General features: G+C 38.5%; 1 protein-coding gene across 7 annotated transcripts in view; it reads left to right on the top strand.

Moving 5' to 3' along the window:
* The window catches only part of exd2 (exonuclease 3'-5' domain containing 2), a 72,404-nt gene that overhangs the window by 34,451 nt on the left and 24,038 nt on the right, over nt 1-13,915 (top strand). For all 7 annotated transcript variants that reach the window (XM_059953861.1, XM_059953903.1, XM_059953896.1 and 4 more), the window contains one exon: nt 60-391. In XM_059953861.1, coding sequence (XP_059809844.1) covers nt 60-391 — 332 coding nt within the window. The remainder of the gene's footprint in view (nt 1-59; nt 392-13,915) is intronic.

Below are 13,915 nucleotides of genomic sequence, written 5' to 3' on the forward strand. Positions count from 1 at the left end.
GGAGCTTATAATTCTGTTTGAAATATGTCATACTTCTGTTTTCTGTTTCGTTCTGTCAGGTAACATATGCTGCACAAGATGCTCAGGTGTCAGTGGCTCTGTTTTTTCACTTATTGGGATTCAGCTCTACATCACATGAAGATGCTGTCCTGTCTCAGAGTGAGCCCAGCTGGGAGCAGGTGTTGGCAAGGTGCCAAGGCCTAAAAGATATCCCATTTAAGAACAAAATGGGTGGAAGTAGCAGAAGAGAGGAGGGAACTGGTGAGACAAACTCACAGCAGAGACGGAGAAACAAGAAGCTTGGACCCAATCAGAAATTGCCATGGGATACAACTACCGTAGATCCAAGAAAAACGCAACGCAAACCCCTTGGGGTGGGATATTCAGCCAGGTAAAGGGGGAGCATGTTGCTAATTTCAAGTTTATGCTTTGAACCATCAAAGACATCTAGATGGTGGTGGTTGAGCTGCCTAGTATAAAATTGCTGAGGTAGAGCGATAACTAAAGTCATAGCTCACACTGAGATTGGTCCTGTATAATGGTTCCATGTCTGACTGTGGTTTTGAGGCAGAAAAGAGTTGCTTCTCCCCATCTTCACCAGAAATAAGGTATAAAATTAACTTGTAACAAGCTTGCTCCATAATATTACACTGTAGTTCCTACACGGGTGCATAGAATCACAGAGACATACTCCATAGAATTCAGCCTTTCAGTCCATAGCATTCACACTGACCATCAAGGGCCCACTTATGCTAATCCTGCATTATTCTTCCCATATTCTCATTAGCTTCCCCAGATTCTACCAGTGGATTGCACCAGGATTAATTTACAGTGGCCAATTAACCGACTAGTTTACAGTGAGAATGTGCAGACTTCACACAAACAGCACCAGAGGTCAGGATTGAACCTGGAACTTCAGAACTGCGAGATTGCAGCTCTGTTAGCTATGTATACTCAAAACAGCAGAGAACAACCTGCAACAGGGAACTGGTCTGGCAAAAAGGCTACCCTCTGCATGAATCTTCACAGGGGCAGAGGATGGAAAATTTGGATTTCTTTCCACTCTATTCCTCTCTTCTCCCAAGTGGCGTCCAAGTAATGTGCTGGACGTTGTTAATGTGTGATGATGGCAACTTCTCCAGGTTTTCCCTGTCCCTTTCTGGGACAGGTAGCAGTTATCATGAAATCATTAAAGTCAAATGACCCTATTCACTCTGAGTTTACTGTGACTTTAAAATTTATAGTTTTAATTAAATTGCTTTTCCCACTGCCTATGCATGGAACAACTGAGTGCTTAGCCTTCTGCCATGGCACCTGACATAAAGAACCTCCAACTTATTAGCTGTATTTAATTAACCTTTGCATAAAATTGCAGCTGGAGATGGATCTTAAAAAGTACACTGAGTTAATTTTATTACCTTGTTTGAGAGACTTACTATGACTGGTCCCCTTGCAGATTGAATAATGTGTAATTGTACCTGATTTTTTTCAGATCTTGCAATTATTAGTCAAGTAGTAGAGCTAATAGGAATTGATGTTTCAATCCCTATGATAAGTCGGCACTCTCAATGTTGGCAGTGGGCTTGGAGTGGTGACAAGGAGGGTAGGTACTTCATTGGGGTCATCAGGTGGGCACCCTCCTTCTTTGACATTTTGTTGACAAGCCCACGACATCGCCATAGGGCTCAACGGTGCTACCTGGCGTCCCAGATGAACCCCTCTTCCCCCCCCCCCCCCCCCAGTCCCATACCCTCCTGTCTTCATCTTGCAGCCCAGTTGTTCTCTTTCCTTTTAATCCAAATCCAATTACTGCTTTCTTCTGCTACATTTGACAAAGACTTGATTGCTTGTTCGAGTGAGTAACCCCTCACCCCAATCTTATTCAATAGACTGGTCGTAGATGTAGCCACAAATCCCCTGCATCCCACTTCTACAAGGAAAATCTTGGTCTTCCAGCTATTCTGGGCAGCTTCAGTTGCCAATTCAGAGTACTTGGTCTTTTTCCTCTCATAAGCTTCTTCAACACCATCTTCCTATAGTACTGTCAATTCCACAACATATGCCAGCTTTGCTGTTGTGGACCACAGGACTATGTCTGGCTGGAGTGTTGTAGCCACAATGTCTGGGAGAAACACAAGCTGTTTTCCCAAGTCCATGTCCATTTTCCAATCCTGAGCAACCTGCAGAATGCTTACCTCTTTTGCTGTTACTTGGTGCTCTGGAGGTTGGCCTGCTGGTACAAATCATGTGAGTGAACATTTCTTGCCAATGTTTGTGGGAGAGCATTTGTGGTTATTCACCTCTGTTCCAAGGTTGATGCCAGCTGACTGAGAACTAGGTAATGCTGCCAAGTGTACTGCCCCATGGTGCATCCTGTTAAAAATGTGCCTTGGTGATCCGGGTGCTTGACAAAGAGAGCAAATGGGGTCTTCTCCCCACCAGGTTCAGGTACTGGTTCTGGGGTGTGGGTAGGACGTCCTAAGTGGCTCTGATGACAAAACTTAGCCGAGATCCCTCCATCTCCCAGATCTCAGGCCAGCTGAGTTTTCACTTTTCCAGGCTCTCCCAATTAGTCCATTGGCCCTGCTTGGCCATTGAGACGGCCCTGGCGTGTCACTCTGCCTCCTCCTGTCTTCTCACCTCCTCCACCACAAGCCATCTCTTCTGCACTGATGTTGCCTTGTGCCATTGAAGAGCCTTTGGGACGAGCCCGAGACCGGCTCTCCCAAGCTGGACTTGGTCAACCACATCCCTGAAGTGAAGAGCAGACCTAGCACTCTGAACGGCTTCAGATGGGGTCCACTTCCTCCCCTTTGCCACATGGGGATCCACTGTTCGAAAAACAGTATCTTCAGATTCAGAGAGGGTCATGGCCAACCTTGCTTTGGTGCATTTGAATTCTTCCACAAATTGGTAATCCTAATTTGCCATTCTACAATGCTCAAGTCCAATTGGACTGTACAGGAAGCCACTGTATCACATGTGTGCTGATCACTCTTTCAAGCTTTTCCACCTTGTTGATAGGGATTTCATACACTATTAAAGGCCACATAAGTCTTGGGAGTATGCCGAACTGGAAGCACCACAGCTTGAGTTTTCCTGGCAGCCAGATCTTCTTGATGCAAGCTATGTACATGATGGTAGTGTTTTTTAGTTGCTTAAACTGCTCGGTGTCCTTAGTTTAGCATCATACCATTAGCCCAAGCTCTTCACCGGCATTTCTGAAACAGTTGGGACAGGTGTTCCGTCTATATGAAATCTGATCCATGACTTGACCTTTGACAATGGAGGTGCTTCTGCACTTGCTGGGCTTGATCTTCATCCTTGCCCATGTGATGCTTTGATGAAGCTTTTGCAGAAGTCTCTTGGTGCAGGGGACAGTTGTCGTCAGTATTGTTATATCGTCCACATAGGCTCGTGTTGGTGATAACCGCTGACCAAACTGTAGCTGTTTTCCTCCCGCAACCCACCTTGAGGCTCTGATAATGAGCTCCATTGCCATAGTGAAGGCCGATGGGGAGATGGTGCATCCAGCCATGATGCCTACTTCCAGTGGTTGCCAAGCTGTGGTGAAGTCAGATGTTGTGAGACAAACTTGCATATCCTCAAAGTAGTGTTTTACCAGATTTGTTATTGTTGCAGGCACCTGAAAATTCAAAAGCAGTCCACAGTAGGGAATAAGGAACTGATCCATTGGCGTTGGCCAAGTTGAGGAACAAGACATGCAAATCCTTTCCTCCTTTCTTAGCCATATGGATTTGATTCCATATGACACTGTATGTTCAAGGCAACCCAAGAAGTCTGCTATGCCAGCCTTTTGGATTGATGTGTCAATGAAATAATTTTGTTTCAGATATTTTGTAAGTCTTTGCGCCAACACGCTGAAAAAGATTTTGCCTATGTTCAGAAGTTATTTGGCAAAACTGTTTGATGATGGACAAGTTCTTTTCTTTGGGGATCAGAATTCCACCCCCCCCCCCCCTGCTCTTCTCCAGGCCTTTGGGGATCACTTGCTTTTCCCACACAATCCTCATATTTCTCCAAAGAAATTTCAGAACATCTGAGGCGTTCTTGTATACACAATACGAAACACCTTTAGGGCCTGGCGCTGATGCCGATCTTGCCTTCTTCACTGCCTCTTTCACCTCACACAGCTTTAGAGGGTTATGTTGTGAGGGTGAGATTGGTGGAAAGTCAGCTGGGACAAGTATCAGTTCATCTTTAGCTCATCAGTGTGGATGGTTCTAAGATGTCTTTCAACCTCTCTTGATGCTGTCAAGGATCCGCTTTTCTCTTTTGTGAAAATACTTTCGCATATTTAAAGGAATCTTTGTAGAAGTCTGTTCTTGTTTTTTCCTTCTTTTTGCCTTGTTTCCTTAAATTCTCTGCTTTGCGCAAATTTGAGTGTATCTGTTTTAGGTCTGCTTAAAGGAGGTTGATGCCCTCCCTTCCCTCAGCTGTTGCTTTTTTCCATGACTTCCTCAGGCCTCTTCGTTCTTTAACAAGTTGTTGGGTTTCCTGGAGATGACGGGATTTAGGGGGAGGAGACAAATCTTTCCTGCTGACTTTTTCCTTCACTCCAAATTTCTGCTTTCCGTAGTTGTAGGTCAGGTCGCCCATCTTCTCCAACTTCTTTTCTGCTGATCCCTTGATGCCACTTAAGATCAGGCTCACATCTGCACTGATGGTTTCCTACTCCTTGCTGTTAGACTTTGGCCGTTTCACCAACGGCTTACATCCTTGCATGTTCTCCACTTTGCGATGTACCTGGCTGTCTTGGACTACTGCTTTTTATTGAGTTTTCAATGATTACAGAAGAAAAGAAAATCAGCCCTTCCCCCCTCCCCTTAACCCCTCCCCCCGAACATATCCCTATAGAAAGAAAGAATGAATGCTTGGATATCGGAAGATCCTGGGGGTGGAGTTTCAAGATGGCGACGTAAACATCTGCCTTTTAGGCGCTCTTCACTTTTCTAACTATAATCACCCTTTAATCAAATCTTTTCGAATTTAATCAAATGAGTTGATATTTTCGATTGACTTTTTTTTTCCCTAAAACTATATTTGATCTAACTTTGCCGAACTTAAAATAGATATCGGAAGATCCCCACATGCTCCATGGAGTTCATAATATTTATTTATTTATTTATTTCCCCAAATAACCAGTAATTTTATCTTCGGAGCACCTATATATTTAGTCCTATCTTTTGTAAATAAGGGCACCAAATTTTCAGAAGTGTTTCATATTTATCTCTTAAATTATAAGTAATTTTTTCAAGTGGAATACAGCTAAAGATTTTGTTCTTCCAACGATCTATACTTAAGTATGAATCCGATTTCCAAGTAACTGCAATAGCCTTTTTGGTTACTGCCAATGCAATTTTTATGAATTCTTTCTGATATTTATTCAATTTGGGTTTTGGTTTTATCCCTTCAATATCGCCTAGTAAAAATAATATTGGGTTATGTGGAAGTTGTGTTCCAATAATTTGTTCGAGTAAAACTCTTAAATTTGTCCAAAAAGGTGGAATTTTAAAGCAAGACCAAGTAGAATGTAAAAAAGTACCAATTTCTTGATTACATCGGAAGCATTGATCAGATAAATTTGGGTTTAATTTATTTATTTTTTGTGGTGTAATATATAATTGATGTAAAAAATTATATTGCACTAATCTTAGCCGGACATTTGTTGTATTTGTCATACTGTCAAGACGTAGTCTTGACCAACTTGTTTATTCAATTTTAATATTAAAGTCAGTTTCCCATTTTTGTCTTGACTTATGAATTCCTTGTTTAATTGCCTGTTTTTGAATCAAACTATACATACAAGAAATAATTTTTTTAATTTTTCCTTTTTGAATTAAAGTTCCTATTTCATTAGGTTTCGGCATTAACATTGTTTGACCCAGTTTATCTCTTAAATAAGCCCTTAATTGAAAATAACAAAAAAAGAGTGTTGCTTGATATTTTGTATTTATTGTTTAATTGATCAAATGACATTAATATACCTCCTTCAAAACAGTCTCCTATATATCTAATCCCTTTTTGAAACCAGTTGTATAAAAGTTGGTTATCCATTGAAAAAGGAATAAGTTTATTTTGATTTAAAGGTCTCTTTGCTAATAAAGATTTCCTTATCTCATTGTCAACATTTATCTTATTCCATAAATCAATCAAATGTTTTAATATCGGAGATTCTTTCTTTCCCCATATCCATTTAGATTTCCACTTATATTTAAAATCTTCTGGTATATTTTCTCCTATTTAATCTAGTTCTATTCTAATCCATGCTGGTTTATCTTCATCAAAAAAAGATGCAATAAATCTAAGTTGATTTGTTTTATAGTAATTCTTAAAGTTTGGAAGTTGTAACCCTCCTAGGTCAAATTTCCATGTCAATTTTTCCAACGATATTCTTGACATCATACCCTTCCAAAGGAACTTCTTCACACATTTATTTAACTCTTGAAAAAACTTCTGCGGTAGTTGTATTGGCAGTGTTTGGAATAAATATTGTAATCTAGGGAATATATTCATTTTTACAGCATTTACTCTGCCTACTAATGTTATTGGTAACATCATCCATTTATCAAGATCTTCTTGAATTTTTTTCAATAATGGTAAATAATTTAATTTATATAAATTCTTTATATCATTATCAACTCTTATACTTAAATATTTTGTACCATTTATCGGCCATCTAAATTGAGTTATTAATCGACATTGACTATAATCTCCTTTAGTAAGAGGTAGAATTTCACTTTTATCCCAATTTATTTTGTAGCCTGATATTTTGTAGCCTGTTTCCCATATTCTTCCAATCTAGAAGATAATTTATGTAGCGAATACAATGGGCTTGTTAAATAAAGCAGAACATCGTCAGCAAATAAGTTAATCTTGGATTCCTCCTGGTTATCTCTGAAACCCTTAATATCTGAGTCCGTTCTAATTAATTCAGCTAATGGTTCTATCGCCAACACAAATAAAGCAGGTGATGATGGACAACCTTGTCTAGTTGATCTTGTTAACTGAAATGATGTTGAAATTTGACCATTTGCCACTACTTGGGATTAGTATTTAAAGTTTTAATCCATTTTATAAAGGATACTCCTAATCCATATTTTTCCAATACCTTAAATAAAAAATCCCATTCCAATCTATCAAATGCTTTTTCTGCATCTAAAGCAACTGCCACACTCATTTCCTCCCTCTTTTGTGCCAAATGAATTATACTAAGTAACCGGGTTACATTATCTGCCGATCGTCTATTTTTGATAAATCCTGTTTGATACATATGTATTAATTTTGGTAAGTATTTAGATAATGTACTAGATAAAATTTTTGCTACTATTTTATAATTGGTGTTTAACAAAGAAATAGGTTTATATGACATGGGCTTTAAAAGATCTCTATCTTTATTTGGCAATACTATTAAAATAGCTGTCGAAAATGATTCTGGAAGTTTATGCGTTCTTTCCGCTTGGTGTATTAACTCCATAAAAGGAGGAATTAGTAAATCTTTAAATTTTTTGTAAAATTCGGGCCGAAAACCATCTTCTCCTGGGGATTTATTACTCTGAAGTGATCCTAGAGCTTCTTCGACCTCTTTTAATGTAATAGGTAAATCTAATCCCTTCTGTTCTTCCGAATCCAATTTTGGAAGAGTTATTTGTGATAAAAAAAATTTCTATCTCGACATTATCATTTAGTGATTCTGATTGATACAGCTCAGAATAAAAATTCTTAAAAGTTTCATTAATTTCTAAAGGTTTATAAGTAATTTTACTTGCACTCGTTCTAATTGCATTTATTGTTTTGGAAGCCTGTTCTGTTTTTAACTACCAAGCAAGAATCTTGTGTGATCTCTCACCTAGTTCATAATATCTTTGTTTAGTTCTCATTATTGCTTTTTCTGTTTGATATGTCTGAAGTGTATTATATTGTAACTTCTTGTTAACAAGTTGTCTTTGTTTTTCTTCTGTCATATATCTCTGAGATTCTTTTTCTAATTTTGTAATCTCTTTTTCCAATTGATCTATTTCTACCATATATTCCTTCTTAATTTTGGAAGTGTAACTTATTATCTGGCCTCTCAAATATGCCTTCATTGCTTCCCACAATATAAATTTATCATCAACTGAATGTGAATTTGTATCTTAAAAAAAACAGAATCTGCTTTTTCATAAAATCACAAAAATCTTGACGTTTTAATAATATTGAATTAAATCTCCATCTGTAAATTGATTCCTCTTTATCCATCATTATCATTATCAAGGGAGAATGATCTGACAATATTCTTGCTTTATATTCCATATTTTTCACTCTGTCTTGAATATTCGTTGATAATAGAAAAAAATCTATCCTTGAATAAGTTTTGTGTCTATTTGAATAAAATGAATAATCTCTTTCTTTTGGATTAATTCTTCTCCATGTATCAATCAAATTTAAATCTTTCATCAATGATAAAGTTAATTTTGCTACTTTTGATTTTGTAACAAACTTTGTTGATCCATCTAAAACTAGGTCTAGACAAAAGTTAAAATCTCCACCTATTAATATTTTATCATGTGCGTCAGCCAAATTCAAAAAGGTCTCTTATATAAATTTTACATATTCATTTGGTGAATAAATATTCATAAGTCTATAGTTCTGAAAAAATTTGACAATGAATAATTACATATCTCCCTGCCGAATCAAGTAATACATTTTGTATTTTAATTGGTAAAATTTTATTAACCAAAATTGCAACTCCCCTCGCCTTTGAATTAAATGAGGCTGGAATAACCTTTCCGACCCAATCTCTTTTTAATTTCTGAAGTTCTATCTCTGTTAAGTGTGTTTCTTGTAAAAAAGCTATATCTATTTTCATTTTCTTAATGTAAAAGTTCTTTTTCTTTTCACCGGTCCATTAAGCTCATTAACGTTAAAACTTTAAAAATTCAGTAAATTAGTCATTATTCGTAGTACCTTGGGGAATCTTTTAAAAATTCTCCGTGTTGCTATGTGTCTCCCCCCACCCCCCGATCATCCAGGCAAAGAAAGAAAGATAGAAGAAAAATAGACTATAAAGAAAAAAGTAACAAAATACCCCCTATTAATGTTGTGGATAAAAAAAACCACAACATTACCCCCCACCGTTGTACGGGTCATGGCGATCGCCATGATTACACACGTGAATCCCGTAGCAATCGATCCAAAGTTCCCCCAGCTCCCCGTAACATAAAAAAGTATATATACAAGAAGAAGAAAAATGTCACTACTCTCAATTAATATTTCTCAAATTTTTACCTTTCTCCCCCGTATCATATAATTAAGAATATGTTTAAATATTCTTTTGTCCTTACACGTCCATCAGTTCCATTCAGTGTCCCTGTCTTCATCTTTAATCCGTTTCACTTTTAAATCTTTGGCTGTGGTTAGCGAATATTTGGAAGTTTTTGTGCAAGCTCTTCCACATCCCGATAATTAGTAAAAAATCTTTTTCTGTCATCCAAAAAATTATCAGGGTTGCCGGTGATGCAATATAAATTTATAACCCTTTTCCCATAAAACTTTTTTCGCTGGGTTAAATTCCTTCTTTCTCTTCAAAAGGTCATAACTTATATCAGGATAGAAAAGAACTGTTTTCCCTTCTATCATCAATGGCCCATTTCTCTTTCTGGCACGTTAGGTAGCCGCCTTCAGGAGCTTTTCTTTATTTTGATATCTTAAGCATCTTATCAAGATTAATTGTGGGTTTTGATCATGCTCTGTGAGCCCTTTCAATTTCAATTAACTGTGTTCCTTCTTCCATTTCCAAATTTTCTGGGATCCATTTTTGAAAAAAATTTATTGGATCCTCTCCCTATATACCTTCTTTAAGTCTAACAGTCTTAATATTATTTTGTCTACTAAAATTTTCAAGCATATCCACTTTTTTCAACAACTGTTTTCTTTCTGATGTCCAGGCAGAAATATTGTCTTCCATTTTATTCATTCTTTCAACGATGTTTCCAGTTGTTTCTTCCAAGTCTTTAATTTTCTTATCCATTTTGTCCTGTTTTTTCATCATTTTGTCAAACATAATCTTTCATATCTTTAATATCTTTTTTTACTATTTTTATTGCTTTTAATTCATGCATTATTTGCACCAAAGTTTTTCCGATATCTCCAGAAAAACTTTTACCTTCATCTTCGTCTGATTTATCCAGAGAATCTGAATCTGCCTCAGATTCACTTTCACTTCCAGTTCCGATTGTAGCTGGGATTTGTAGTTCAGGTTGTTCGTGTTTGCGCATGCCCCTTCCTTCACGCATGCACAATTCTTGTTGCTCTTTTTCTTTGGAGACGGTTGATGTTGCTGCAGCTTCCTGTTCTGTATCGCCGGAGGTAAAATGCACTTGAGCCCGCAGCTCTTTCGTGGTGCTGGGCCCCGATTCTTTTCCAACTTGTGCCGTATTCAAAGTAGTAGTTTTCTTCTGCTTCTGCTTATGGGACATATTTTGGAACAATCCTGAGTAGTTTATAAGTAACTTTTAGAAAGTATTTACTAACTTTTCTTCACTTAAACATTAATTTACTGATTTTTATGGGAGAGCTGGATTTCCACGTCTCGATCCTACGTCATCACGTGACGTTCCCCCCCCCACCCCCCCAGACTACTGCTCGTGCCTGAAACTTCTTCCACATCCCGTAGGGTGCTGATACTCTCCGGACCTTGCCGCTGAGTTTCATCCAACTGATTTGACCTTCCTCTTAACAGAATCTGGTCAATGCGGGGCCTTGGGTTGGAGATTTTCAAGCATTTCTTCCGTCCTTGATGAATTTTAAGACCACGAGTTGATGTTACTTTAGTCTAGCCACACCTACAGGTCTGAAGAACGTGTCCAACTGCTGGTTTCTTGAGAGTATTGCCACTTTCTTGATTCGTTGTTGTGTCCATGCCAAAATTTTTTATCAAGAGGTCGATCAGAGAGTCTTCTTGCGACCCCGCTTTCACAGACTCAAGGAATATACTTCTCTTTAAATTTTCAGTAGCCAAGTGAGAGTGACTCTTGTGCCCTGACAAGGTGACGGAGCCTGCTGTTATGGGTAGCTAGCCCATAACAACCCCATTAGGGGTCTATTTCCTCCTGTCAGCTGTCTTTCCAGCTGTCACAGTCCTTCCCTTGTTGTCAGCAGCACTTTCACAGCAGTCACTGGTTTTCGCCGGAAGGTCAGTAGGACTAGATCATTTCTGTTTGAGAAGAAAAGCAAACCCTGTAATCTCCCATCTCCCCTTTGCCCATTAGTGATAGGCACACCCTGATTTGTGTGTGAATCACAGTGTTGAATAGAATATTGTAGGTATTATGACCACTGGCATCTGTTGCGCTCTGAACAAGTTTTCTTAAACAAAATGAAATAACCAGCATATCCCAAAATAATTCAGAGCAATTGGAATACTTTTAACACATAGTCCCTGTTTCACAAAGTACACTGCAGATGCTGTGGTCAAATCAAGACGTACAAACAAGCTGGAGAATTGTCTGTGATAGCATGACTCTCCTCAGTTGTTGTCTTATAAAGGCCTGGCTTTTCTTTTCTCATTTAAAAAGAAGTCTTTCAATAATTCTTCAGGATTGCTAACCTGGTTCAGTTTTATTAATAAACTGGAAGCTTAAATCTTTGGGCACTAGTCTTCGTAAATTCTATTTGTTTTATGTGGAGGTGCCTTCACAAGTTGATGGCTATTATGTGTGTAAAATAAAAATGAGTGTAATGATCTAATAATTATGAAAATAGCACATGACGAAAACAGACAGTTTCACTTCAAGGCCACAGCAAGCCTGATTTGGGTTAGGTGAGTGTCAAGCTGGCATAAGTGGTTTTGGGATGTTACCTGCATAATAGGCAGCTTCCACTGGGGTTTATGCTGAAATTTGGGCCCTAAACTGGTGGAAACAATTCTAAAACTCAACCTCCTCATTAAAGTATTGATACAGGAAGATAAATGGTAGAATCAGAGGCAGTGTTGGAATATCCTGTCATTGGAATAGCTTTGTGCTGACAGAAGGTTGGGAAATTGATATGGCTGTGAGTGTAAGAATTTGCCTGATGCACTGACTGGTGCAGAAAATGTCAGCTTCAAGAACACCCAAGCTTGTAGCAGTGAGGGAGAAACTGTCAGGATATCAGCTGCAGCAATTCCTGTAAGACATGAACTTTTGGGACAGGGCAGTAAACACAGGCTTTGCCGGCAATTAAGTACTTCACACAAAAGAGCTTTTAAAAAGTGATCATGCCCTGAAAGAACTGATCAGCCATCTTGTATATGCAGCAATTGACTGAGTCATTATTATACAATTTTTGCACACCCTAGAACTTATGAGCTTTTATTTTTCTCTGTGATTTATTAATTAGTAACATTTGAAACAAATTGTTTCAGTCAACAAACCAACTCTTGGTTATGCTGGAATTGCATACAATGTTTCTTCAACCTATATTTTAGTAGTATTTGTATTCTAGTTGCCACAATGCAGAAAAGGGTGATTACTGTAGAGAGGATGCACAAAATACGTAAAAAAAAATTGTTAGAAGTGAAACATGTTTACTACAAGGGAACGTTTGGATTGTTTGGGATTATATACTTTGGAACAGAAAAGGCTGAGAGGTGATTTTATTGAGCTGTTTAAGATTATGAAGGACTAAATAGATTTTGCTTAGCAAAGAGGTAGAAGCGCTGGGAACATGACTTAATGTAAAATAACTAGATTACAAGTGATGAAAATATTTACATTCAGGGTAGTAAAGGTTCTGAAATACTGGTAGCGAGAGAAGTCCTGCCCGCATTTTAAAAAGTGCCTGTATGTGCATTTGAAAAGGTTTGACATGTAGACCCATACCTTAGAGCCTATTGGAAAGTGGGAGTAGACCAGGAGCCCTTCTACTGCTAGCATGTAGTATGCTAGCTGGGCTGAATGATTTTCTTCCGTGACATAGATTTTCTATGATTCTATTAAGTTAAACGATGTTGTGCTTTGACGGGGAGCTATGATTTTGGAATATATTGTTGAAGAAGGAACTGACGGAGGTATGACTCAGGAGGTGGTTACATTTGATTGGAATGGGACACAGGCAGGGATGATGGCAGAACAGCAACGGCTGGAGTTTCTTGGGACAATTTGGAAGGTGCTGGATAGATACATCCCAAAGAAGAAGTATTCAAAAGAGAGAATCATGCAAATGTGGCTGACAAGGGAAGTCAATTATAGCATAAAAGCAAAAGAGAAGGCATATATGTAACTCTCTCACCAGGCTCATGTGCAAACTTGGCTTGATAGCTAAGGAGGCCTGCTGCAGGCCTCCTGTTCCCTCATTGTATTTTCCTCCTCTTCTCTGATCAGTTCCACCAACCATGGAGAAGAATGCATCTTATGAGACATTCACATGCTTAAAGCAATCATGTCACGTGACAGCCCGCCCTTACTTGCCCCATCTTGCCCCATCCTTAACTGAATTATTTCAGCCACTTTTCATCACAAGCAATGCAGCTGTCTCTCCAGCCGGAAAATGTAGGCAGTTAAGTTTCTCCCCTTGTGTGCCTGAACCTCATCATAGCTCCGTTGGGCTATCCGTCATGCCAAAAACATTTTCTAACAATTGTCATCCATGGATGTGACCAACGGGTTTTCTGCCGTTAGGGATCTCACCACCTCAGCACCTTGACCATTTAAGCTCTCTACTAGCCTCTGTTTTTTCATATTATTTAACCACTGCCACTCATTCAGTAACTGAGATATCTGCTCTACCCAAGCCTCATTTTTTCTCCCCTTCAGGGCTGGGCTTGACTCCAGAGAATATTCTCAGCCTATAATAACATGGTATTTATCTGCCCGAGATGTAATAGCTGAAGCCAGCTCAAAATTTCCATCAACTGTTGAAGTACCCATTAGAC

This window comes from Hypanus sabinus, chromosome 2, assembly GCF_030144855.1.
Source record: "Hypanus sabinus isolate sHypSab1 chromosome 2, sHypSab1.hap1, whole genome shotgun sequence".
NCBI lineage: Eukaryota > Metazoa > Chordata > Chondrichthyes > Myliobatiformes > Dasyatidae > Hypanus > Hypanus sabinus.